The sequence below is a fragment of the Kogia breviceps genome, chromosome 14 (assembly GCF_026419965.1).
Source record: "Kogia breviceps isolate mKogBre1 chromosome 14, mKogBre1 haplotype 1, whole genome shotgun sequence".
NCBI lineage: Eukaryota > Metazoa > Chordata > Mammalia > Artiodactyla > Physeteridae > Kogia > Kogia breviceps.
The window spans coordinates 28,445,710-28,470,586 of record NC_081323.1 but is presented as its reverse complement, the minus strand read 5'-3'; the positions used below and the strand labels follow the sequence as shown (position 1 = coordinate 28,470,586).

Sequence of the window (24,877 nt, the reverse complement as noted above, 5' to 3'; positions counted from 1 at the left end):
TGTGTGGTCCGACATGGTGAAGCCTCTCCCCCACGTCCCAAAGGTAGATAAATCAGATGTGGAGCTGCACGCACGTGGTGTCAGTCATCTGGCCTTTCTGAAACAGGATTCCCTTCCCACATACACTCCCCATTCCTGCTGTCATGTGTCCAAGAAAAGGGCATCAGCTATACATCACCACAGACAGGCTCTCACCATAGAACCAGGGGCCTGTGTGCACCACTCAGGGAAGGCCTCTTGCATAAGAATTATTTGAAAAGAAGTACATACATACAGAGAAGGATCAGACACATTGTACCTCTACAGACAAAATCCTTAAAAAGGAACATAGCAGAATTTGTTTAAGAATAAAGTAGTCTGTTGAGCTTTGGAGTTTATTTCTGTTTAGAAAAAACAGATAAAATTTACAAGATGCAAAGGTCTCACATAATACATTATCATTGACGACTATTCTCTTTACACCCTAACAGGAGCCCTGGCTTAGCCAGTGATGGGAAAAACACAGACAGCAGGAATGCATTTGGGACCCACCATGAACACGTGGAAACACACCATAGTGCGAAAGGGGTACTCGATGACAAGTGATGTTGGGCCAGCCTGTTCCGAGAGCAAGCTGAGACATCAGAGGGACCAACACAGCCGTTCTGAGGGGGATACTTGGGTGTATTCCTTGCCTGCCCTGTGCACGGGGCGCCTTCCCTACACTGGCAGCAACCCCTCCTCTACTAAATCACAGCAGCAACAGACAATGGTAACGCTATTTTGGTGGGTTCATTTTGTTTTGTTTTTGTTTTTTTCAGGGCTATTCAGGTTCCCAGTTTCTTACTTCCATCTTCCTTTCCAGGATTCAGTTCCAAATCCTTAAAGTAGTAGGTGCCTAGCATCTTTCATGAATTTTTCAGGATCCAGTTCTGCCCAGTGATAATGCACTAAAAAGAACAAAGATAAGACACATTACTCAGAAGAGTCCCAAAATTTGCCTTCAATTCATATTAAAAATACATGACCAAGCATAACAAAATAGCATAGCTGGAGATATACTTTCAAGTTCTTAAAACGACAAAAGAATGACAGTGTTTCATTTTACTGTGAAAAATCTGCTATGCTGTCATGTATAAATCCAAATACCTTCTCACCAAAGAGATGCCAATTTATATGAACTTCACCCTTAGAGCTCAAAAAGTCACCAACCAAATATCCGGGAATTAAACAACACACTTCTAAATGGACGTTGCATCAAAAAGAAGTCACATGGCAAATTAGAAAATATTTTAAGGTGAATGAAAATTGGAATACAACAATCAAAATTTGTGACATTCGCCTAGAGCAGTGCTTAGAGGAAAATTCATAACTTTAAATGTGTACATTAGAAAATAAGAAAGCATTTAAGTCAATAATATGAGTTTCCACCTTAAGGAATTAAAAGAATAAAAGCAAAGTAAACCCAAAACAAGCAGGAGGAGGGGAATAACAAGAGCAGGAAGGAATGAAGTTTCAAACAGAAAAACAAAAGAGAAAATAAATGAAAAGGTCAATAAAATTGATACACTTCTTGTCAGACTTACCAAGAAAAAAGAGAAAAAATGAGTTAGGAATATCATGAATCAAAGAGACAACGTCAATACAGATTTTACACACATTCGAAGAATAAAAAGGGTATATCACAACTTTATGCCCACAAATTAGACATGGATAAGATGGACAAATCCCTTGAAAAAAATACAAAAGTCTCATTTCCACATCCTTTTAAAATGAGGAAAGAAGAGGGGTGGGGAGCCTAAAGAAAGCATAGGGACAGTGTACAAACTAAATGCTTGTTCTTGGAATATCTTTAATACTGCTCAAAGGAGGGTAGGTTCTTCGGTATAAAATGTCTAAGCGTCCTGTGTTTCCTTTTGCAATTCCGAACCCACAACAAAAGCCAGCTGGTTGTGCCAAGATTGGTGTGGCAGGCATTTGTCATCCAAGTTTAACTAAATCCCAAACTTCACACAGCAGTTTCTATTCCCTCAGACCTAAACTCTAATTGGATGAACTCCAGTAAACTCAAAAGATTACAGTCATTTGCACATGGCGATGCCACATCTGTGAACATGCTTCCAGATGTACTCAACACAGGTCACGTTCTCAAGAAAGGGTCACGTTATGAGCAGACGCCTCCATGGAATGACCAGCCTTCCATTCTTGAGCCCAGCTTGACACTGAGGCTCACAGGCCCACATGGGAAAGGCTAGTTGGAACTGCAGCTTGTCCATGTTCTTCAGGTCTATCTGGACCCACACAAGGGATCAAATTTTCCCCCAGGCCTACCCTCGTGCTCTGAACTCCGGCTGCCAAAGTACAACACTACTTCCTAGGAGATATCTGAAAAACCACAAGGGGAATACACAACCTAATTCCTGGAGACCATAATACTCCCGTTTTAAAGTCAAGAAAAGCAACCCACTTGCTCCTATATTTTAATCAAGATGTTAACCCAAACTTAAGAACCTGGGGCCTTTTAATACCTCTTTCCTCACCTGCAATACTAGTAACCGCAATCCTGAAATGAGTTCCCACATTCCACCTTTGGGGAACTCTATCTTCTTGGCACAGATTAAAACCTTTGCTTTTGAACTTAAAATGAGCTTTGGGATCCTGCTTGAATACATTATTCTTTTACATTTGCACCAGTTAAATACTCTACATGTTTTAATGAACTGCGGTAGCAAACTTATGCTTCAAATGTTTGCTGTGCAGATGGAGATGGTAAGGTTTACTACAGAAGAATGAACAATTGAGAAGATATCCATGATAGTCTGTTCTATGACAAAAGCAGGTACCATTATGCAGACAGTATGTCTCTAACTTTGTTAAGATTAGAGAGACATAGAATCACCTGCTTAGAGAAAATGTTATAAACACATTAAGAAGTGTCTAATAGCCTGGCACCACCATTTCATGGCCTTATGAAAGAAGCTGCTGGGGTGGTTCTCTTTCACTGCATTCAACCGTTGAGGGCAGCAGGGAATAGGCCATGATCAGGAGCAAGGGATCCCTCAACAGCTTGTTTCAACACAGAGTCTCTCAAAGATGCTGACTTCCAGCAGATCTGTTTCTGGCTTCAGGCCATTCGAGCAACCAGGAGACGTGAGTGCTAGTCAGGATATGCACACACCACAGACCAGCTCTCCCAACCATGGTCAAAAGAACCCAACACAAGTTTTATTTACTTCCAGTCACAGCTGGGAGTCTAATATGAGCTCGTTTACACAGAAAAGGCAGGCTGTTCCACGGAAAAACATGAGTTGCTGGGAATTCGATGTTATCAATGAAGGACTCACGCAGCCCTTGTAGCATGTTAGGAACCCCAGTGAGGCCTCCGCTGAACTGTCAGAGCAGACACTCCTCTGGCGCGTGAGTGCTGCATGCGGGTCCTGACTTGGCGGTGAGAACATGGGGACAGTGATGCCATTTTTTACTGAGAAAGGAGAGCTTGGTGTGAACTAATAAAGCAAGCAGGAAAAAAAAAAAAACCACAAAACCAACTGATGTCGCCTGATTGGGGAAGGAACAAACTCTGACAGCAGTTAGTTTTTGTTTTTGGATTAAATTCTACCCCATGTAGAATTTGTAACGTATATTTGTATATATTTAACCATGTCCGTCTTACTGAACTTACAGTGGTTCAGATGACAGTCTCAAACTTTACTTTGATCCCTCTGGGCTGATGCCACCCAAGCAAACTTCCCACAGTGACTGACTGTCCTGTATCAGCTCTGTGCCACGTGGCAGCCACCAGCTGTAATGTGGCTACTGAGCACTTGAAATGTGGCTACTATGACTAAGGAAATTTAGTTTTATTTAATTTTAATTAATTTACATTTAAATATCCACATGCAGGTAGTACCTACTCTATTAGCACACTCTAGGTTATCACCAAGCTTAGCTCTGCACTTGAGCAATAAACAGAATCAATTATTATGGCCAGATTCTTGCCAATTATTTCTAATAAATAAGGCAACTGAGGAGCAAGCCTGGGCATGGAGTAAATCCAATGCCCCTGCCAGTAAAGTGACATAATATGCCTGCTCCGTACCAGCGAGCAAGCAGAACAACATCCTGTATAACAAAGGCCAGAACAACACTTACGGTTTGGGAACAGTAATCTCCTCCCAGTAAGACGAGGGAAAATAGGGCAAAACATAACGTTGGAAGAAATACTGCTTAAAATTCCCCAAATGTATAGAAAGACATACATTTATAGATTCCAGAAGCTCAGAAAACCCAAAGTAATCATCAGAATGAGACTTAGATGTTTAACACAGACGCTGGAATTATCAGACAAGGAAGAATAACTATGATTAATATGTTAAAGGTCTACTGGGAAAAGTAGACAACGTGAGAGAACAGATGGGTTATGTAAGCGGAGACATGGAAGCTCCAGAAAGAATCAAAAGGAAATGCAGAGTGCTTTTGACAGGCTCATCAGCCAAGGGAGGAATCAGTGGGCCTGGACAGGTCACTACAAACTTCCCAAACCGAACTGCAAAGAGAGGAAGGAACGGAAAAAGGAACAGACCATCCAAGAACTGTGGGGCAGTTACGAAAGGGGTAACTTACACACACCAGAAGGAGAAGGCAGAGAGAAGAGAGAAGTAACAATGGCCAAGAACAGCCCAAACTTAATGACAGGAGACACTGAATCACAGATCCATGAAGCAGAGAACACCAACCAGCAACCACACCTAGGCAAATCCTACGCAAACTGCAAAAAAACAAGGAGAAAATCTTGAAAGAAGCTGAGGGTGGAGTGGGAGGAGGGGGCACATGGCTGCAGATTACAGAGGACGTCTCAGAAGAAACTATGCCAGCAAGGGTAGAGTGGAATAAAATATTTGAAGTGTTCAACCAAAAAACCCACCAAACCAGAATTCTATACCAGCAAAACTATCCCTCAAAAGTGAAGGAGAAACAAAGACTCTCTTTGATCTGCAAGAAATGCTCAAAGAAGTTCTCCAGGCAGAAGGAACACAATATGGCTCCGAAACTTGGACTGACGTAACGAAAGGGACAGCATCACAGATGAAATTAAGGTAAAATAAGATCTGTTCTTTTTCTTATTCTAAAAAACTACTTATGAAATGATAACAGTAACAATGCATTGGGTTGTGGAGCACATGAAAGTAACGTGAGTGACACAAGGTCACGAGGAACATGAGGGAGGGACTGGGAGATGCTGCCATGAGGCACCTGCACAGGTGAGGAGGCCAGGCTGTTTGCAGGTGGGCTCAGATTTGTTAAAAATGTATACCACAAACTCTGTTATATCCTATAAATGACATAATTGTGAATAACTCGTTAACCTCACAATGGAAGGTATCATTTCTCTTTGATTGATATGTCACATAAGATAGATTATTGTTTTCCACTAATTGCATATGCTATCCAGGCATTATGGGGCATCCTAGAATTCTGTAAAAATTTCCCATTATCCTCACATTATTTTTCAAATATTCCAGATCTTAGCAAATATAAACATCATGGATTTTAAAAAGCATAGGCCCATATAACAGTGAATTTGGATTAAATAATACTTTGCCACTGTGTTCTTTGAAAATCTTATTGTATGTTCCTTCAATATCATGAAGTAACACCGTAAGGGTTTTGGGGATTTCAGTATTAGCTTATGTCTGTGAAAGAAGAAAAAAAAAATGTATACTGCAAACTCTTGGGCAGCCACTGAGAAAAGGTTGTTTAAAGTTAAAAAAAATAAAAACATTACCTCAGAGCCATAGTGCATTTTATACCATGTAATGCACAGGGACTGGAAAAGTGGTATGAATGTTGACACAGGGAAGCAAAGTGAAGCTCTGGGAATAAAAGATCCCACCTTCTACAGGGAAAAAAAACAGTGAAAAGTGATGGAATAGCCTTTTACAGAGCATGCATGCTCACACACACACACACACACACACACACCTGCTCTAGCTCATCAGGGAGAAACGTGCTTGGCCAGGACATGTCTCACTATACAGACAAAGGTCAAGTTGGAAGAGCAAACAGACGGCAGCTTCCAAAACACTTTCCTTGCTTGGTTTCGAGGGCTGACATCTGAAGACAGAAACACGGGGTGCTGGCCCGAGGTGCGCCCCTTTTGTGCACACACTCACGACGGCAGTTAAGTCAATACTCAAATGAGTGGATACTGCAGCCTGTGATCACAGGCAGAAACCACACTCTTTTCATGAGAAGTAGCCCTCGTTCCTTTAGCTGTGGGCCAGAAAGGGGGGAAAACTGAGCTGCAGCCTCACAAAAACCGTGAATCCTCCCAGCAAGATGAGGAGCCCAAAGGAATGAGACAGAGGACAAAGGAGAAGTTAATTTTAGCAGTTTCACGTCCATTTGGTAAAATAAGAAATGTCTGCAATGTGACAGAGGGATGGCGGCACCCTGGGGAGGTCCTCCGAACCAAGGAGGTTTGAGCTCATTTTCAAAGAAACATACACCCAACATCATGCAGCTTCTCAGTCCATTTTCTCTCGCCTCTTCTTTCCCCCCCATGCCTAGGAAACTCAAAGCTGCTCCCCTTCGGGCCTGTGAGGCTCCCCAGGGCTCTTTCTGTTTTTAAAGAAAAGTAAATGAAACCTGCAGCAAATGAGAACTGCAGCTCCCCTCACTGGGGGCGGGGGGGGGCTGCTGTTTTTCAGCGGAACAGGGCCAATGCCAAGGTTACCTTCTGTCTGTCACCATGTCACTCAGCTCTTACAGACATCTTAATACTGGGTGGTGGTTTGGGGGGTCGACTGGGATAACAAAGTATAGCAGAAGGGTCAACAAAAGTCCACGGGCAGCAAAACCCCCAATACATCCGTGGAGTACCAGCTGTCGCTTAGCCTAACCCCTTTAAGGTCTGCAAATCCTGGAGCATGGCTAAAACCCGGGTGCTCTGCTGGGCATGGTGGCTCGTACCCGCCTGCATCTCCCCGCGTCGCTGAAGGGATGAGCTTCACTCAGTAAGTTCACAGAAGAAAAACCAAGGAAGCAGAAATTACATAACTTACTCACTGTCACACAGAAATTGGTAGGATGCAAATAAGCACCTGACGAGGTTCTGAATCACTGCTGGACCCACTTTATTAATTAGCATAATTAGAAAACTAACCTAAAGAGCCGCCCTGTGCACTGTCTTTATGTGGCACGTTTCACCCCCAGATTTCGGGGTATTTGGCGGTATTTCTGACGACAAAACTGACCATGTCAATGATGAGCAAATCCTCATCATCTTGGAGGGGAAGTTTTACGTAACATAAATGCCACATAAAAGGTTACTGTGTGTTCATGACTATTTAACATTATTTATACACCAAATTCCACATTCAGAAGACTCTCCCTAACTCATAACAACTGTTTCAGTTCACGAATAAAAACCAACGGCTTGAGGCCAGAGCATCAAGATTCATAACAAGGTGGGCCTTGTGAACAAGGTGGGGCGACAAACGAGGCCGAGTGTGAAGGGCTCCCCTGTGACTCCGGCTTCACGCTCACCTGAGTGTGTGACGTGCATGAGCCCAGACCCGCGAGCACAGCTGTCACCTCCCCGGAGTTACACTTGGACAGAACATGGTGACTGGGGAAAGTCAACAGGGCCTTACAGGACTGACAATCCCACACAGCACCCCATAAAACTATGATTCAGCAACCCCTCCCTTCCAAGATCTCCACCCTGCCCGTCTGCTCTACTAACGTCTGCCGGCCGGTCCGCCGTGGGCTCGGCAATCTCTCTCAGCACCGGCAGCGGACATGCTGGGGACATTCCACAGGAGACTCCTGGTCCCCACCCCCTTCAGAAGGCACAAGCCATCTCACGAGTGTTCTCTCTCGCCATGTGGCATCTCCAGGGCGAACCCAAGGCTGACTTGATTTGAACCACAGTCCACAAGGCTCCAGACTGCACGCCCGGCCTGGCTTCTTTGGTTTCTGCAACTGCCCTGTCACTGGCTTGTCTCCTCCAGTCTGCTCCCCACGGCTGCTGGGGTCACCTTTCGAAACTCGGGATCTGACTGTGTCACTTGTGCAGTTGACAGCTTTCCCCATGATCCCAGGACAAAACCCACATTTCTCCGAGTTGCACACCGGACCCTGTATGGCCCGGGCCCTTCCTCCCACATGCCTTCAGACATGCTCCCGAAACAGCCCCATGTCCCTTCCCGACCGCCTCTGCCCGAACCCATGACTCCCGCTCCTTTCTCTCCTCTCCGCTGGGCCACTCCCTGCTCTCGGTCCCTGTTGCCCCATCTCTACCAGCCCGTCCAGGTCCCAACCTGGACCCCTGGTTCCCTGGAGCCACAGCCACGTCCCTGTCTACCTAGCCCGCGGTCCCGGCACCGGCGCACTGCCTGGTGCTCTGACGGGACTGTCCCCTCGCTGCTCCCTGCTCCTGCGAACTCTGCCATGTGATGTGTTCACGGGAATGAACTTGAGCCGAGGGCCATCGGGTGGCTGGGACAAGCTCCTGAGGCTTGTGACCTCCAGGCAGGGAGGCGGACCCAAGCTACAGGGAACCGTGAGGCACTCCCGTCTCGGGAAAGTGAACCGGCAGCGCCGCGTGGGGGACGTGAAGGCCGCAGGCAGTGAGGGGAGGCCTCCTGCAGCTGCTGAGAGGAGAGCGCAGAGGCAGGAGCTCACGTCTGGAACACTCTAGAAGCGCCAGGAGCCGCAGTCGTTGCCTGACGTGGGCGCGTCTCAACCCTTCTCTCTGCCCTGGAGGCAGCAGATCTCAGGAAGTCACGAGGAGCCCCCATAAAACAAGCTCTGCCTCCAAAGCCACCCTGTCCTCCAGCCCTGACTGGTGCCCCCCCGACGTGAGGCGCCGACGCAGCTCCGGGGGGGCCCTACCTGCGCCCTGGCCCCCTACGGCTCCCGCTCCGAGGACACGTCCCCCTCGGCCCCGCTGCTGGCGCTGCGGTCTTCCTTGCGAGGAGCGCTTCTTTCCTTGCTTGATTCAGAAGGCCCTTTGGCTCTGGTTTTTTCTTTCCTCTGCTGTTGCTTTTCAAGCTTTGACAGCTGGTTATGAAAAAGAAAAAGAATTATTTTACAAATGTAAACTCGTCCCCGTATGTCCAAAGCACCAATTACTTCACAGGCAGCTACCACTAAAAACGCTTCCTGTCTGATAACATGGGGCGTCCCAGTGGCTCCAACGTGCCGGATCCCACACCAAGTGTCTGTCTGTCAGACACCAGCATCCTTAATACAGACACATCAGACATATGACGTCCGTCAGATTTCCCCGCCACTCAGCCTGTCTCGGGGTTTTGGGGAGGGTCCACTAACAGCCTTCTTTGACAGGCTGAGCAGAGCCTGTAAATGTAAAGGCTTTTTAGTCTGTTATTTTTTTCTTTGATGTCTCTATAGCTTTTTCTCACCACTTTGTCTTGCCACTCACCGTCTTCTCCACTATTTGCTGATGGTGAGAGAAGGCTGTGAATAAAGTACATCAGGCACATGAGACATCGTCTTGGCCCTCGGTTTGTCCTGAGACTGAAGCCTGACTCGTCCACAGCCCAACCCTGGGTGCTCCCGGCTGGCTGCGTGGTGGCTACACGGGGATGCTGCTACAGGGCACACGTCCCACAGGCCACCCGGGGCCACTTCTGCCCTGGGTGTCTCCCCAGCTTGTTCAGAGACCACAGACCGGACGGTGGCAAGACAGATCCGCTGACACTCTGCACAACGGTTCGGCCACCCCAGAAAGCCCTGCCAAGAAACTCATCCAAGGAGATGGGCCAAGCCATGGCCATGGGATTTTCTTGGACCATAAAAACCATCTGTAACAAAGCTTGACACACGGCAACACTCAGGTTCATGGGCCTCCCAGGTCAAGTCTGCAAACATTTTCCCATTCACGTGGAAAAGGGGAAACAGGGAGGGGCCAGCTGCTCCCCGCTGGTCTCTGCCCCATAAAGACGCAAAGAAAAGTCACTGTAACCAACCTGCCAGATCACCGCTTTATTATTCTCAGACTCTGAATTAAACCTTTAGGTAGATCAACAATCAGCAGCTCTCAATTTGGTCCAGAAAACCAAGTTTATTAATGGTGGACTTATGATATTATCTCCCCCACCTCCCAACCCCAGGTGCCTGAACAGCTGTAGTAAACAACTGGCTTGGTTAACAAGCTAATTCAATTTTGTGAATGGAGGCTTCACTTCCCCTTTGACCCAGGACTCCCTTCCCAGAAAGCTCACCTGGATAAATTCCCCCTCGTGTTGCAGGAAAGGCTCCTGTGAATGTGCACCTTGGTATTGCTTGTATTTAGCAAGAAACTAGAAACAACCTGAGTGTCCACTGTAGGAGGACAGGTAACTAGAATGTGGCACAGTCACACAGAGCGATATCTAGAGCAGATGGACATGTATCAAAACAGACACTTCTCTAAACCCATGTTAGACAAACCAATGTAAGCTTCAGAGGCCACAACAGTAGGGTCCCATTCTCCCAAAGCACTACGTGCCGCTAATGGGCAGATGGAGGATGGACTGGGTGCATACAAACCAAGTTCAGTCAACTGTGGGGAGAAAGAGAAGAGAATGGGATCATAGTGGGATGAATATACATGGGCTCCAACTGTAACTGTCAGCTTTCACTTCTATAACAACAAAACCAGCTCCAGAACAGAGCTGCTGACCGCTGTCAGACAGGGACTGCTTGCTACTGGCCCTCGGACCACTGATGGTAAGACTCGTGCCAGGACATAAACCAACACACAGCTTCCTTCGTCAACAAAGTCTTGCTGTGAAAAAGTATCACTGCTAAACTGTGCACTTAGTGCCTAAGCTGAGCTCCTCTGGCCATGGCCTGGTAAAAAACAGCTCAGGTACAGGCACGGTGAATAGGAGGATCTTGAGCAAAGATGACAACAGGCTAGCATTTTTTAATTGAGATAAAACTGACAGACAACATTATATTAGTTTCAGGTGTACAATGTAATGATTCGACACTTGTATACACTGCTAAACGAAAAGGCTAGCATTTTAAAAATCTAAGTAATGGCTACACAGAGCTCTTTGCTATACATTTCCCTCTGCACTATTATTTTTCCATGAACGATTGTTTTTCTCTGTGCCATTCTACCGCAGATGTGGGAGGAATTTCCTTCATCAAGATGCCAGTCTTCCTTTCTTATTTCCCTTTTGGTGTTAAATGCTCTTTCTTCTAAGAAATGATTAGGATGGTAAATGGGGGGCCCTTCTCTCTTGCTCTTTTTCTTGCAAAATGATCTTGGATGCACAACATGAATGTACTTAACCGTACTGAGCTGTACAATTAAAAGTGGGTGGGATGGTAAATTTTATGTTATGTGTATTTTACAACTAAAACCAAAATTTTATAGTGATATAATTGGCATATAACATTATATTAGTTACAGGTGTACAACATAATGATTCCATAGCTGTACATACTGCAAAATGATTACCACTGTAAGTCTAGTTAGCGTCCATCACCAAAAAAAATTTTTAATGATCTTAGAAAACATGAAGTTGGCAATTCGTGCTGGCCCCCTTCCTTTTTTATATTTCATGTCTCTAGTTCATGAAATCCAAACATCTGGGAATCAGTGTTCGGCAGTGAACTCTGATAGTCACCTTCTGCTGTCAGCAGTTTACATTCACATCAGTGTCTGTATGTGTGTTTACAAGTGTGTTATATGTATACGTATCTGTAGGTGGATGGATACGTCTACGAATGCACATATATAACCGTGAACATGTTCCAAGTTAGACACTGAGAAAGCATGATTTTTATTTCCAAAAGAGGCCCTCTTAGTTTTGCTTCCCCTCTTTAGAGGTAAATATAAAAAAATGTTGACTATCGCCAGTGACACAACCAAACCAAGGCTCCCGCACTGCTGAGATTCCATCTCATGCAAAGGCTTGTTTGTGATTCAACCTTCGCTTTCTACCCTTTAATGCTGCGGAGAAGCCAGATCCTGGCAGGGTGATGGGGAATAATTCCCAATGGAAGCAGCCTTCCCAGAGGCTGCTCAGGGCCCCACAGCACCGTCTGACTCTGCGCTGGCCCAGAGGCGCCATCAACGCCGAGCCAAACTGCAGAAACATCAGCACGACCTTACACCCCAGTTCCGTCCCTACCGCCCTGGACCAAGCTTGTGGATCACTGAATCATGAGTGACAATTACCGAAGGGACAGGCACAGCCCGAGTTTCTGTAAACGATGTAATGCTGATTCTCTTTCATTATTTATCTTAAGACAACCCAACCACATATGGCTCCACTTCTCAAAGTAAAAGTTCTCTGAGGGAACATTGTGAACTAACCTAATAAATTTAAGCCTTTTCTCGGAAAACTTGGAATCCAATGCAGCCAAACTGTGGAATTTACATCTTAAGGCAAGAAAGCAATTGGATTTTGGTGTTTTTTTTTTTTTTTTTTTTTTTTTTGAGGAAACAAATGAGAAAGAAAGAAAAAGAAGAAAAGAAATTGGTGCTGCACACGGACTCCTGTAGCATGTCCACGTCTTTCAGGTTAAAGAGCACACTTACGTCAAGGAGAATAAAAACCGCACAGGCCTGTGAACACAGGACCTAGACACCAAAATGGAGGACTTTTGTTTCTTTGTTTGTTTGCTTTTTAATCATCTGAGAGTGTCCATATTGCAAAGGAGACAGTGTCCAAACCATACAGGCTTTAGCGCCTTAAAGAGAAACCCAAACCTTCCAAAGGCAACTCCAGGCACAAGACACGGCCAGGGGCCAGGTAACCGTGCCAAGGCCAGCCCATGCCTCTCACGGTGGATCTCTGAAGAGGAGAGCCAGAGGAGGGCGGGCTGCAATATCTAGACCCAAACCTCCCTGACTCACGCCTAAATCCACTGAGAAAATAAAGAACTTTCTTTTTAATTAAGATGACCATGCTCTGATACTAATGTACAAATAAACTAGTTGAACAATGCTCTATCACGGGGCCTGAAAATGTAATAAGGCCCTGAGGGACCAGGCAGAAGCAAAATGAGTGAAGTAACTATATAAGACTTTAGGGCAGGGGCTTCCCTGGTGGCGCAGTGGTTGAGAATCCGCCTGCCGATGCAGGGGACACGGGTTCGTGCCCCGGTCTGGGAAGATCCCACATGCCGCGGAGCGGCTGGGCCCGTGAGCCATGGCCGCTGAGCCTGCGCGTCCGGAGCCTGTGCTCCGCAATGGGAGAGGCCACAACAGTGAGAGGCCCGCGTATCACAAAAAAAAAAAAAAAAGACTTTAGGGCAGGATGGAGACTGCGGCCACAATGCAGAGGACAAGCCCCACCCCCGCCAAGCCCTACCAGGGCATTCACATTTTCTTTTTAAACAAGCATCTGCACAAAGGTATAAAGTCAATGGGGTAGATAGAGCCCCCCATAGGTACCCCGCTTTGCACCTCCACCCACCTGATCCCGACTGCTCCAAACAACCCAGTAACAGTTGTATTCTCATCAGCGTCCCCTGGAGAAGCCACTGTCGGCAGCCTACACTATAGTCATCCTCCAGCTCCCTCCTCTCTCCCTGCTGGCATGAGTAGCCTTCTACTCAGAAGTAGCACTGAGCCTGCTGTCACATGGGCAGGGGACAGCATTCACAGCCACCAGGACCTGAGGGACCGCCAGGGGGCTTCAGAGAAAGGTTTCTCTCCCAAATAAACAAAGGTGCATGGAGACCCGGGGACGGACAAGGACCTCTGGAGTGGTGGCAGCTCTTGGAACGAAGATGGGGTGTCCAGGGATACAGAGAAGTCTCTGGAGCTGAGCCGGAGGAATCAGCCATCCTCTTGCGGGGGGTGGTGGGGGAGGGTCACTAAGCTCCTCCCTGTTTCAGCCACACTCGGGCAGGTTTGGAGCATCTGCAGCTGAAAGCAAAGCATCTCATCACACACTCATCGAAGTAAAGGAGAAATGGGCCTTCAAAAGGGTGGGGGGCTTGCTCAGGTGTCATGCACAGTGTGCAAAAGGCAGAGATGGGACCAGGCCTCTAGACGCCAAACTCCGTATTCTTTCCAGGGCATCACATGGCCCCTCTTCCTTAATCTATGAACTTCATTTCAGAGGTATTTATTGAGCACTGGGCTGCACGTCATGCCCTGTCCTAGGTGCCAGGGACACAGAGGAGAACCAAGCAGAGCGCTGGCTTCCTGGGGCCGACTGTCCATCACATAAATAACTGGTGACCCCCACTCACGAGCCAGGCTCTGTTCTCAGCCCTCGGTATGCATGAAGGGCACCATCACCATCCCTACTTTGAAGTGAAGCCGAGGGCGCTGGGCGCCCCCAGCATCCCGCCTAAAGCACTTGTCCTTGCTGGTGGGGAGGACGCAGGGACCTCAGCCTACTCCCTTTGCTTAATTAAAAAGAAACCGGCCCTAACCCGGATCCTGCTCCGTGGTGGCTCAGCAGCAAGCCGCTGTAGGACCTCAACGTGACTGTATGTTTCTACCCTGTGGCTGAAGAATCAGAAGGCTCAAACCTAAGACAAGTGAGCCAGAAACGAGGCTGGAGGAGGAAGCAGGATAGGGAAGCCCCCAAAGCAACGAGGGCCCAGAGGGAGCTCTCCAGGGCCCCTGATCCTGACCTAAGGAAAGGCCCAGTCAGTGGGGCCCGTCAGTGGCAGCAGGAGAGGAGGACCAGGGTGAGGGAGACCAGTCTGGCCCAGGCCGGCCACTGATATGGGGCAGCCCCGGAAAGCAGTGAGCATCATAGCATCATAGCAGGGAACACAGGGCGGCCAGCATGTGGAGGGCTGGCGGGGGGTGGGGGGGCCGGCCCCCAAGTTCAGGGAGGGCTGACGGAAGCAGGGCTGAGGGCGGGACAGGAGTCCATGGAGGCGGGAGGAGAAGGCCTCCCAGGACCAGCAGGGGACTCTGTGTTCACGCTTCACCACCAGCCACGCTGCAGGCCCCCCAGGCACAGGGTGATGACACAGAGGTGACTGATCTGGACATCAAGGGCTGCACAAGACAGGCCGAGGAGCGAGAGGCCGAGTGAGGTCAAGGCCACCAGGAGAAGCGGGGGAGGGGGTTGAGTCCTGCCTGGGGCACAGCACCCACGGTAAGGGGGGCGTCCGGCCGGGAGCGCAGGGGGTCAGCACACTGTGGGGTCACTGTCACCCAGGACTGGGGCACAAACGGGATGCTGGCCGGCTGGGGGGCTGGGTGTGGGAGAGCCCTGAGTCTCCATTGATGACCACGGCCGTGGTGATGGGCAGTCCGCAGTGCGCATGAGACGCTGGACAAATGAGCACGGGGATGGGGAGTGACCGGGTGACGGCCTCCGGAGGACGGGAGGCTCTGGCTCGAGGCCCTGTCGGCGGCGTAACTAACGCTCTTCAGCAGCACAAGAGAAGGAAACACGTGGGACCCACAGAGCAGGGCGCCGTGTGGGCGCTCCAGGGGAGGGACCCCTCCCGGGGCAGGGGGCGGACAGCAGACCACTGAAAGACGAGAAGCGGAGACCCTCGGGCTGGCCATTTGCATTTGCCCTCTGTGCCTCTACTGCCAGGCCGCCTGCCCTGGGCACCGGAGGACGGGCTCTGAGACATGTGAGTTACTCCTACCTGCCCCGGTCTTTCTCATAGAACAGCGCGCTGCTGAAGCATCTCCAAAGGCAGATCCCTGCACCCTGTGGACTGATCCAGTGGACGATGACATAGAACATTAAGTGAAGGAGCACCTCCAGACTGCCGTGGACACCACAAGCTCACAGGACACGTTCCGCGTACAGTCAGACTCTGGGCGTCCCCGAGATTCCATGTGTTCAGGGCAAGCTCAGCCAAGGACTCTGCTCTGCAGCTGGGGACACCAATCCAGGCTGGAAGGGTTCAAAGGAGCTGGCAAAGAGATCAGTGTCTGCAGTTGCCACCACCTGCCTGCCTCTTTCTGGAACGTCCAAACCTCACAGCTGACAGGCACTAGAAGCAGTTTTGGAGCGGTTCAAGAAAGATGGTTTCTTTGCAAGTCATTTCCAAACAAAACAGGTGCCCAGGAACCCCTGATGGAAGGGTAATTCTCCAAGCGAGACGATGTCTCAGACTTGCTTCCAACATGATTTGGGGAAATGATGTGAAAAATTACAGCTTCTTGTAGATGCTTTTGTATGTTCACGTAAGTCCCACAAAAACTATTTCAGGTCTTCTTCCTCTTCTTTTTTAGACTACAGTTGACTACAAGGGGCAACTCCTTCCTCAAAGGGCCACGAATATAACCTGAGATTTTACTTTCATCCCTTTAAAGTCTGTCTTCACACTAGGGAAATAAATGGCCCCTTAGATTATGACAACCAATTTGTCACCTTGAGCGTTCCGAGAAGTCAAGAGCAGGTATTATTACTCCCAGATTGCTTCTGAGCGCAAGGGAAGTGGAGTCAGTTGAGAGAGCAAGCTCAAGGCCATGGCCAGGCAGTGGCCAGGCTGGGAGGAGCCTCAGGCCACCAGACTCCCAGCCGAGTCTCTGGTCGACTTGGCTCCTTTGAGGCCAAAGTTTACCTGGACAGGGCCTTCTGAGGTTAGCCCCAGGTCCGGGGCAGCCAACCCTGCTCTGATCTTGCTAGGGCGATGCCAGGTACAGCCCTGCCTTTGAGTTATTTTAATGCTGGTTATTTCCTGCCAGACCGTTCTGTCCCGTGAATGAGCAAAATCTAATTAGAGAGTGAAGAAAGTAACAAAAGAAAAGCGCAAGAGCCCCATGAAGTCAGTTACTAGGATTTTTATAGACCCTGATGTAGATGGAAAGGTTCTGTTCCAACCAACCCCTTGCAAAGATTCCAAGAAAGTCATAAAGATCAAATGTCCCCTCTGCAATTACGCTGTAAAATACCACAAGGTATGATGGCTCCGTGGGCGCTGGCCCACACCTGTGGCCCTGCTGATGTCAGAAGGCACGAGCGGGCGACCACAGGAAGCTGCAGAAGAAGGACATGGCTGGCATGTCCCCTTAGAAGGACAGGAGCTAAAGGACAAAATGCCCCAAACCCACCAGCCCGTGAACCCTTTGCAACAGCGCTAGAACCTTCACTCCACAAGTCTCGCTGTCTTTCCTGTGTCCGCCAACTCCTACTGCCAGAAGAAGATGCCCTGACGGTGCCGAGTCATTGAAACCAGTGTGTTGACCATTCTCTCACCCTGCAGAACATGCTGACACCAGAGACTTGCTTTGCTGAATAACTAACACGTTCGAGGCAGTAAGCAAGATGCACTGTGAAGCGGAGCAACACTCCACCTGCACGGGCCTCCTGGGGTCACAGGTGGAGTCCCAGGTGCTCCGCTCAACCATACACACCGGAGGCAGCCTGCCAGTACCGCCTAGAGATGCAAGAAAGCCCAAGAGGCCCCGCACAGCGACCAGAGCAGCCCACAGCCCCTCCACGTCAGGCGGGGACCAATGACGGAGGCCGGCGCTCAAGGCAGGGAAAGGGCGCCTCCACCCGAGCCCGATGCCCACGTGCCACGGGCGGGACATCTCCTGAGCTACTGGACACCCCTAGGTCCATGACCTTTTGCTTCTCCCTGTTTCTTTCCGCTGCCTACAGGCCAGAGGGCAGAGAGTGGGAAGGGGGAAGAAGAAAAGGCAAATTCCCATCAGCCTATGAGACTCGCTAAACTCTGAGAAGACCCAAGTGTGAATCTACTATGGAATTTTAAACAACCTGTAGAAACCTACTTCCACAGATTAGCTCTAGTTGACTAAGCCATTTTTATTATTATTTTTATTTATTTATTTATTTTTTGCAGTACGCGGGCCTCTCACTGCTGTGGCCTCTCCCGTTGCGGAGCACAGGCTCCGGACGTGCAGGCTCAGCGGCCATGGCTCACGGGCCCAGCCACTCCGCAGCATGTGGGATCTTCCCGGACCGGGACATGAACCCGTGTCCCCTGCATCGGCAGGCAGACTCTCAACCACTGCGCCACTGGGGAAGCCCAACTAAGTCATTTTTGTGTGTGTGTGTGTGGTATGCGGGCCTCATTGTTGTGGCCTCTCCCATTGCGGAGCCCAGGCTCCAGACGCGCAGGCTCAGTGGCCACGGCTCACAGGCCCAGCCGCTCCACGGCATGTGGGATCCTCCCGGACCGGGGCATGAACCCGTGTCCCCTGCATCGGGAGGCGGATTCTCAATCACTGCGCCACCAGGGAAGCCCTTTTTTTTTTTTTTTTTTTTTTAAAGGCGATTGGAATTTATGTTTGGGCAACTTTGTTTTATCGAATTGTAACTTGATATAATTTCATATTATGTGATAATTCTGAAAGCTTCTTTCTTAAAAATGTCCTTGTGTAATGGAAACTCTGACAGAACACGCAAAGAGGATGTTTCCGTACACTCCGAAGCATCTGCCATTATGTCAACTGTCATGTTGTGTTATTTTTAAATCAACTGGCTGCTTAATAAAAACATTACAAAGCAATGTGCACACACGGTACCTAATTTTCATACATTATTAACTCTGCTCGAGGTTTTCGTGGGAATTAAAAAAGGAAAAACGTCAGGCAAGGAGGCATCCGTTCCCATCTGAAATCGTGCAATCTAATTTTATTTTCTAATTCCCCATTGTTTACAAAAACCCTCTTAGGCATGCGAAGTGGCAGTGAGGGTGGGGTACCCTGCCTTTCACATTATTCTTACTCTCCTCTCCTCCCGTCCACGTCCACGCTGGGGCAGCTCCAGCCTTCAGGACCCGAGGTGGCTTGTTTCAGGCCATCATGGGATCGAGGTCAGCAAAGGCGTAGGTTTCTCTATCACCGTGGCACAGGCTATCAGGGCCTGCATGTCCCCCAGCCCAGAGGTCCCTGCAGTGTCAGCCCACAACTTCTGACCTCCTCCAGCCTGAGCACCTGCCCCTTTGGCCTGAAGATGCCGACGGGCCCAGGGGGGCACCTGGCCTGAGTGTGGGTAGCAAACATGTCTGGAGGTGAGCACTTCTGGACATGATCTCGGCCAGGGGGAAACGAGAGCTAGGGGTCCACCTCCAGCCCCCTCAGGCTGCACAGCACCCACCCTGAGATGTGTTCCATGCGGCCCCCCAGGGAGTGCCCAGGGGTCACCGACATGCAGGTCCCCCTCCCCGTCTCGCTTCCACCCCTCACCGTGCTTCCTGTACCGGGAAGACCTGTACCGAAAGCCTTTCACTTCGGGGGGCACCCAAACCAGAAGCATTTTACCTGCTTTGAAATGAGCCACATTTTAACGTGATCATTTGTTATGTGTTACAGGCCCTGTGTTAACCAGTGTTCTCCACTGGTGGGCACCCCAGACACAGGAGGGCCATGGGGGTGATGAGGATTCCATCCCCCCTGAAGGCGCTGAGGGATGCAGTACAGTCCTGTGACATCTCACTACATATGTGAATTCTCTGAAAACTGGTCACCCATATACATGGCAAACGATATATTCTAGCAGCCAGCATTTTTATTATGTTGCCCTCCATTCCCTAACCCCACTGGGGACACGGTATCAACTGCACTTCTAACATGACACAACCCACTCCTATGGCCTGGCCTCTTCCTTCGATGGGGGCTAATTATAAAATTTCGAGAATAATGGGCAAGAAGTTAACTATTTCCCCACCGCTGAGGAAGCAGCAGTGGCTGTGGCACTCGGAGGCCGGAGGCCGGCTTCTCCCGCCCCACGGCTGAGCTGTCAGCTCCCCCTCCTCTCTAGGCTGCTGCTCTTTGAGGGCAGAAATAACAGGCACCTACTTCATCAATATCTGCGTTAACATTATTAACACATATATGTGGACCCTAGAAAAATGGTACAGATGAGCCAGTTTGCAGGGCAGAAATAGAGACACAGATGCAGAGAACAAAAGTAAGGACACCAAGGGGGGAAAGTGGCTGGGGGGAGGGGGGTGGGATAAATTGGGAGATTGGGATTGACATATACACACTAATATGTATAAAATAGATAACTAATAAGAACCTGCTGTATAGAAAATAAGTAAAATTCTGAAATTCAAAAAACAAAAAAACAAAAAAACCATCTGCCTCAGGCTGGAGTCTCTCTTGGCACGTGTCTGGTTAATAATCACGGGCTGTAGCGAAGTTTCAGGAGACACTAAAACAATTTCAGCTTTGGTATTCCAATGCATAATTGGTACCAGAAAACTGTTCACAGAGCATTTTCAACTAGTAGTGTTCCTTAAATGATTCAAAATGTTTCTTCAATTTGCAGGAGTCTTAAAAAAGAGGGGAGACCTTTTCTCTGCCCCACTGGGTCTTACATGTTGTACAAATGCCAACAGAACAGATTTGGGACGATGAAGAATTATTGTACAAAATAATGAAGACATGGGACCCGGAAAAACAGTGCACACAACCTGAAGAGAAGTCAAGGCCAGGGTGCTCAGCAGCCGGACCAGGGGGAGGGGCAGGGGGTGGCCACCTGTCCACAGGGCAGGGGAGTGCGGCGAGCGCTCCGGAGGATGGGGCTCCTGCAGGAAGGGCCTAGAAAGAGAACGCCTGGGCTCAAAGGTCTGGGAGCAGGAGGAGAAAATACAATGCTTCCAACAAGATTTCAAGAAGAGAAAACAAGTACATACTCCCAGAAAAGCAAAAGGCTCAACAAGGAAAAAAAACAATAGGGTACGACTTGGGCCCTGTGGTGACCCACAGTCACAGGGTCATGGCAACATAAACACCATTTTTTGATCCCATTAAAATGATATCAAAACGCTGGAAAGATGGGAGGGTGTGCGGCATGAGCAGTGCTGGCTCGCCCTCTACAGTAGCATGAAATAAATGATGTCAGAACTTAATACATCAAGTAACAGTCGAAGTTTGGGCTTCCCTCGTGGCACAGTGGTTAAGAATCTGCTTATCAATGCAGGGGACATGGGTTCGAACCCTGGCCCGGGAAGATGCCACATGCCGCAGAGCAACTAAGCCCGTGCACCATAACTACCGAGCCTGCGCTCTAGAGCCTGCGAGCCACAACTACCAAGCCCATGTGCCACATCTACTGAAGCCCATGTGCCTAGAGCCCCTGCTCCTCAACAATAGAAGCCACCACCATGGGAACCCCGCACACTGCAATGAAGAGCAGCCCCTGCTCGCCGCAACTACAGAAAGCCGCGCACAGCAACGAAGAACCAAAGCAGCCAAAAAGAAATAAATAAATTTATTAAAAAAAAAAAAAAAAAAAAAAAAGAAACAGTAAAAGTTTATTATTTAGGGACAGAGGGGGAAACACCCAAAGAAATAGCTTAAAATATGTTAAAGGCACTTGCTTGTGGGGAAGAGGACAAGGACGAGGGAAAACAGGCAGAAAAGGTTATTTTTCATTAAAAGCCTTTATGTACTAAATGATCTTTAGTTATGCACATAATTGCTTTAATAAGCAGTTTAAAATTTGTTTAAGAAAGAAAACTCATACAGTAGATATAGTTAACAACAGATCCAAGACTATGGAAAAAAATTAATGACTCAGAAAAATCAATTCTTGCAATCCTTCCAATATTCAGAGGAAACGACAATAAGCAAAGACAATAGAAACTTATAAGTCTTATATGTAGGACGGGAGAAAAGGAGAGATCAGAGCAGATACCAAAAAAGCAATAAGCAAAGACACTACAGAAGAACATCCCATAGGCTCCAGTATATCCTGGAGGCACCAACAGTCAAGGAAATTTAGGTAAAGAAATCCACACGGAGGGCACACCACTAAATGCCAGCAGGGAGCCAGGATGCAGTAAAACACTGGTGACACGTGTGCTGGATGAACAAAGGATAATTGCATGATGACAGACAGATGCGTAGACAGAGGGAAGGAAGGAGGCAAACCAACCATCGAGACACCTGTAGAACCTGAAGGTAAAAGCTGGCGACCCAAACATTCCCGGATCAACCAGGACGTTCCCAAACTTGCAAGTATCCAGAATGTTTTATGGCCATTCCCACCCTTAAAAAATAAATGCATATGGGCTTCCCTGGTGGCGCAGTGGTTGAGAGTCCGCCTGCCGATGCAGGGGACGCGGGTTCGTGCCCCGGTCTGGGAAGATCCCACATGCCGCGGAGCGGCTGGGCCCATGAGCCATGGCCGCTGAGCCTGTGCGTCCGGAGCCTACGCTCCGCAACGGGAGAGGCCACAGCAGTGAGAGGCCCGTGTACCGCAAAAAAATAAAAATAAAAAATAAATGCATAAATAAATTACAGAAGAACTCCAGCCTCTTGAGAGAGTAATAAAGAAACTGTGTTAAGTAATATAACCAATAAAGTTGAGTGACAAGTCCCAAAACTAACTGGTGAAGAAGAAAATATAAAATGTAAATGAGAAATTAAACTTATCGGGATCTAAAATTCAGATTCACAAACAACTTTTTAAATGGGATGAAATGCAAATGCCTAATAAGCTTATGAGAAAGAGTGCCACTTCACTAGCAATTGATGCAAATAAAAACAATGAGATAATTTATGAGTTATCAAGTTGACAAGGATTAAACAATGATAATACTCAGCCTTCGCAAGGTTTTAAGTAAAGGAACACTGAATGCTGGTGATGCAGAGTACATGTGGACCTTAGGGGTGCAATTTGGCAACACACATCTCAAACACTAAGTGTCTGCACATTTTGACCCAATAATTTCACCTCCTGGAATTTATCTCGTGGAAAATAAGTGGCTTCATGCACAAAGATACCTCCAAAAGGGTGTTCACTGAATTGCTTTTACAACAGAAAAAACTGTGGAGCAATCTAAATGTCCACAGAAAGAGGATTTAAATAAATTATGAGACATTCTGTACGGACTGATTTACCATTTGAGGTGCTGCTACGGAAAATTTATGGCTGCAGCCATCAAACCCTAGAATTCCCCTCTCTTCACCAATTAAAAAAAGCAGCTCTTTGAGAACAGTATACATTCAGCTCCGAGGGCCTGTCTGGGGGCGGAGGGTGCTGAAACACGAGGGTCCCACCACTAGGCCGAGCCCGACATAAAAGAACAACGTGCAGCAGACAAGCCCCAACAAGAAAGCCAGGGACACACGCATGGGCTGAAGCCACTCGGGACAAAGGGGTGGGGGGACCAGCACAAAACACAGCACCGGGGTGTCTCAGGGGGACGCGGGGGGTTATGAGGGGAGGGCCCGTACAGCCCTGGGTGGCAGTGGCTGGGGTTCCCGTCTGAAAGTGGGGGGCAGTCACCCTAACGCTAGGCTTTGTGCACATGCACGTTACATACGTCCTTTTTCAGCGACCACAGATTATGCTATAAATGTTTCTAGAACACACACGAGTGACAGCACCTCATCTTCAGCCACTGCTCTGCCCAAGCGGCTCCAACAACCTGACTGGCCTCCAAACAGAACAGGTAAGGAGAAAACACTACTGAGCACAAACTTCTCGAGTACACAGCCCGTCAGAGAAAACGGCACTTCTGGGAATTCAACTGAAACCTTGGCTCCAGGCGCACCGAGCAGGGGCGGAGCTCCCGGTCCTGGGATCCAGACGGAGATCCCCCGCTAGATCTCCCGATAGGAGCCAGGGACACAGCAGGCAAACTGTCTCGGAAATCTAACGTTTGTTATCACTACTATTTTCTTTATGAATGCCATGCGCCCACTATAGTTTTGGTACAAACAAAGGCTGCTCCGCCCCGCCCAGAGATACCTTTGTCATCAGCCACAAGTCCCTTTTCAGGAAGCCACCAGGAACTCTCGCCTTCTGCGAGGAAGTTTGCTAACAATGAAATCAGAGAACAGAAGTAATGCTCAGAGCCACCTTACTTTCGAGATTCTCCTTCCTCAAAATACACGTATTTCTAGACACACCCAGGAACAGTGCAGGTGCTTTTTTCCTAACACATCAGCACTGCCCTGCACTATGAGAAAGACCTGTTTCACCCCAAATGGGCACTGCTGTCAAGGTTCTTACGTGAACAAGGTCCATCCTTCACCCTGCCCTGACTGCCCTATGAAAGCGCTACACTCTCCGTGATCAGTGCTTCTTGACCTCAGCAGTAGTGAGATTTGAAGCCAGATGAATGCTTTGTTGTGAGGGCCGTTCTGTGGACTTCAGCAGCATCCCTGGCCTCTAGTCACTAGAAGCCAGTGGCACTTCCCCTCCCCCAGCTGTGACAACCACATATGTCTCCAGACACTGCCAAATGCCCTTGGGGTGCAAAATGATTGAGAAATAAAAATAACTTTTAAAAACAAACACAAACGAATAAGAACAAAAACGCCGTTCTTAGAATTGCTGTAAGTCTCTCATATTTGCCGTTGGTTAAGTGCCCTTTTTTCCACTTCTTGCACAGGCCCTTTCAAAACCTGATTCAAGCAGGGCTCCTGCACTGTTTTTCAGAGGTTCCTGCCCACATATGCAGGTAGGCTGAGTGCCCCGGTAGGAAGAGACCCACTGGAGACCAAAACGACCAACCTGCAAAACTAACTACCTACCAACTACCTAACCTACTCTCCTAACCTACTCTGGTCAGCATTCTTAGGTATGGACAGACAGCCAAAAACATCTAGATACTTGAGGGAGCATCAACAGCTCAAAAGAGAAGGATCACGTAGAATAAACGGAACAACTGACTCTGAGCAGAGATAATTTGGCAAATAGAAATGAACATTTAAAAATCCAATTAGAATCTTCAGAAAGCATTAAGAAGATATGATACCCCCTCCAGAGGACCTAAAGAGCGATTTTTCTAAAGAAGACATATAGATGGCCAACAGGCACATGAAAAGATGCTCAACATCACTAATCCTCAGGGAAATGCAACTCAAAACCACAATGAGATATCAATGAGATGAAACAATTCTGAAGCGAGTACTGAGGTTTGCTTCAAAATAAAACCAAAGGTGGGAGGGTTAATGATATCAGAGGTGCCATAACTGGGTGATGATGACCTGGACGCTGGGTCC

The 24,877-nt window shown here is 48.3% G+C and overlaps 1 protein-coding gene across 1 annotated transcript in view; it reads right to left on the bottom strand.

Annotated features, from left to right (window-relative positions):
* Window positions 1–360: 360 nt before the first annotated feature.
* The window catches only part of DTD1 (D-aminoacyl-tRNA deacylase 1), a 113,625-nt gene continuing 89,108 nt past the window's right edge, over window positions 361–24,877 (bottom strand). The window contains exons 5-6 of the mRNA XM_059036327.2: window positions 8,878–9,045; window positions 361–929 (exon numbers count right to left, since the gene is read on the bottom strand). Coding sequence (XP_058892310.1) covers window positions 8,893–9,045 — 153 coding nt within the window. The 3' untranslated portion in view covers window positions 361–929; window positions 8,878–8,892. The remainder of the gene's footprint in view (window positions 930–8,877; window positions 9,046–24,877) is intronic.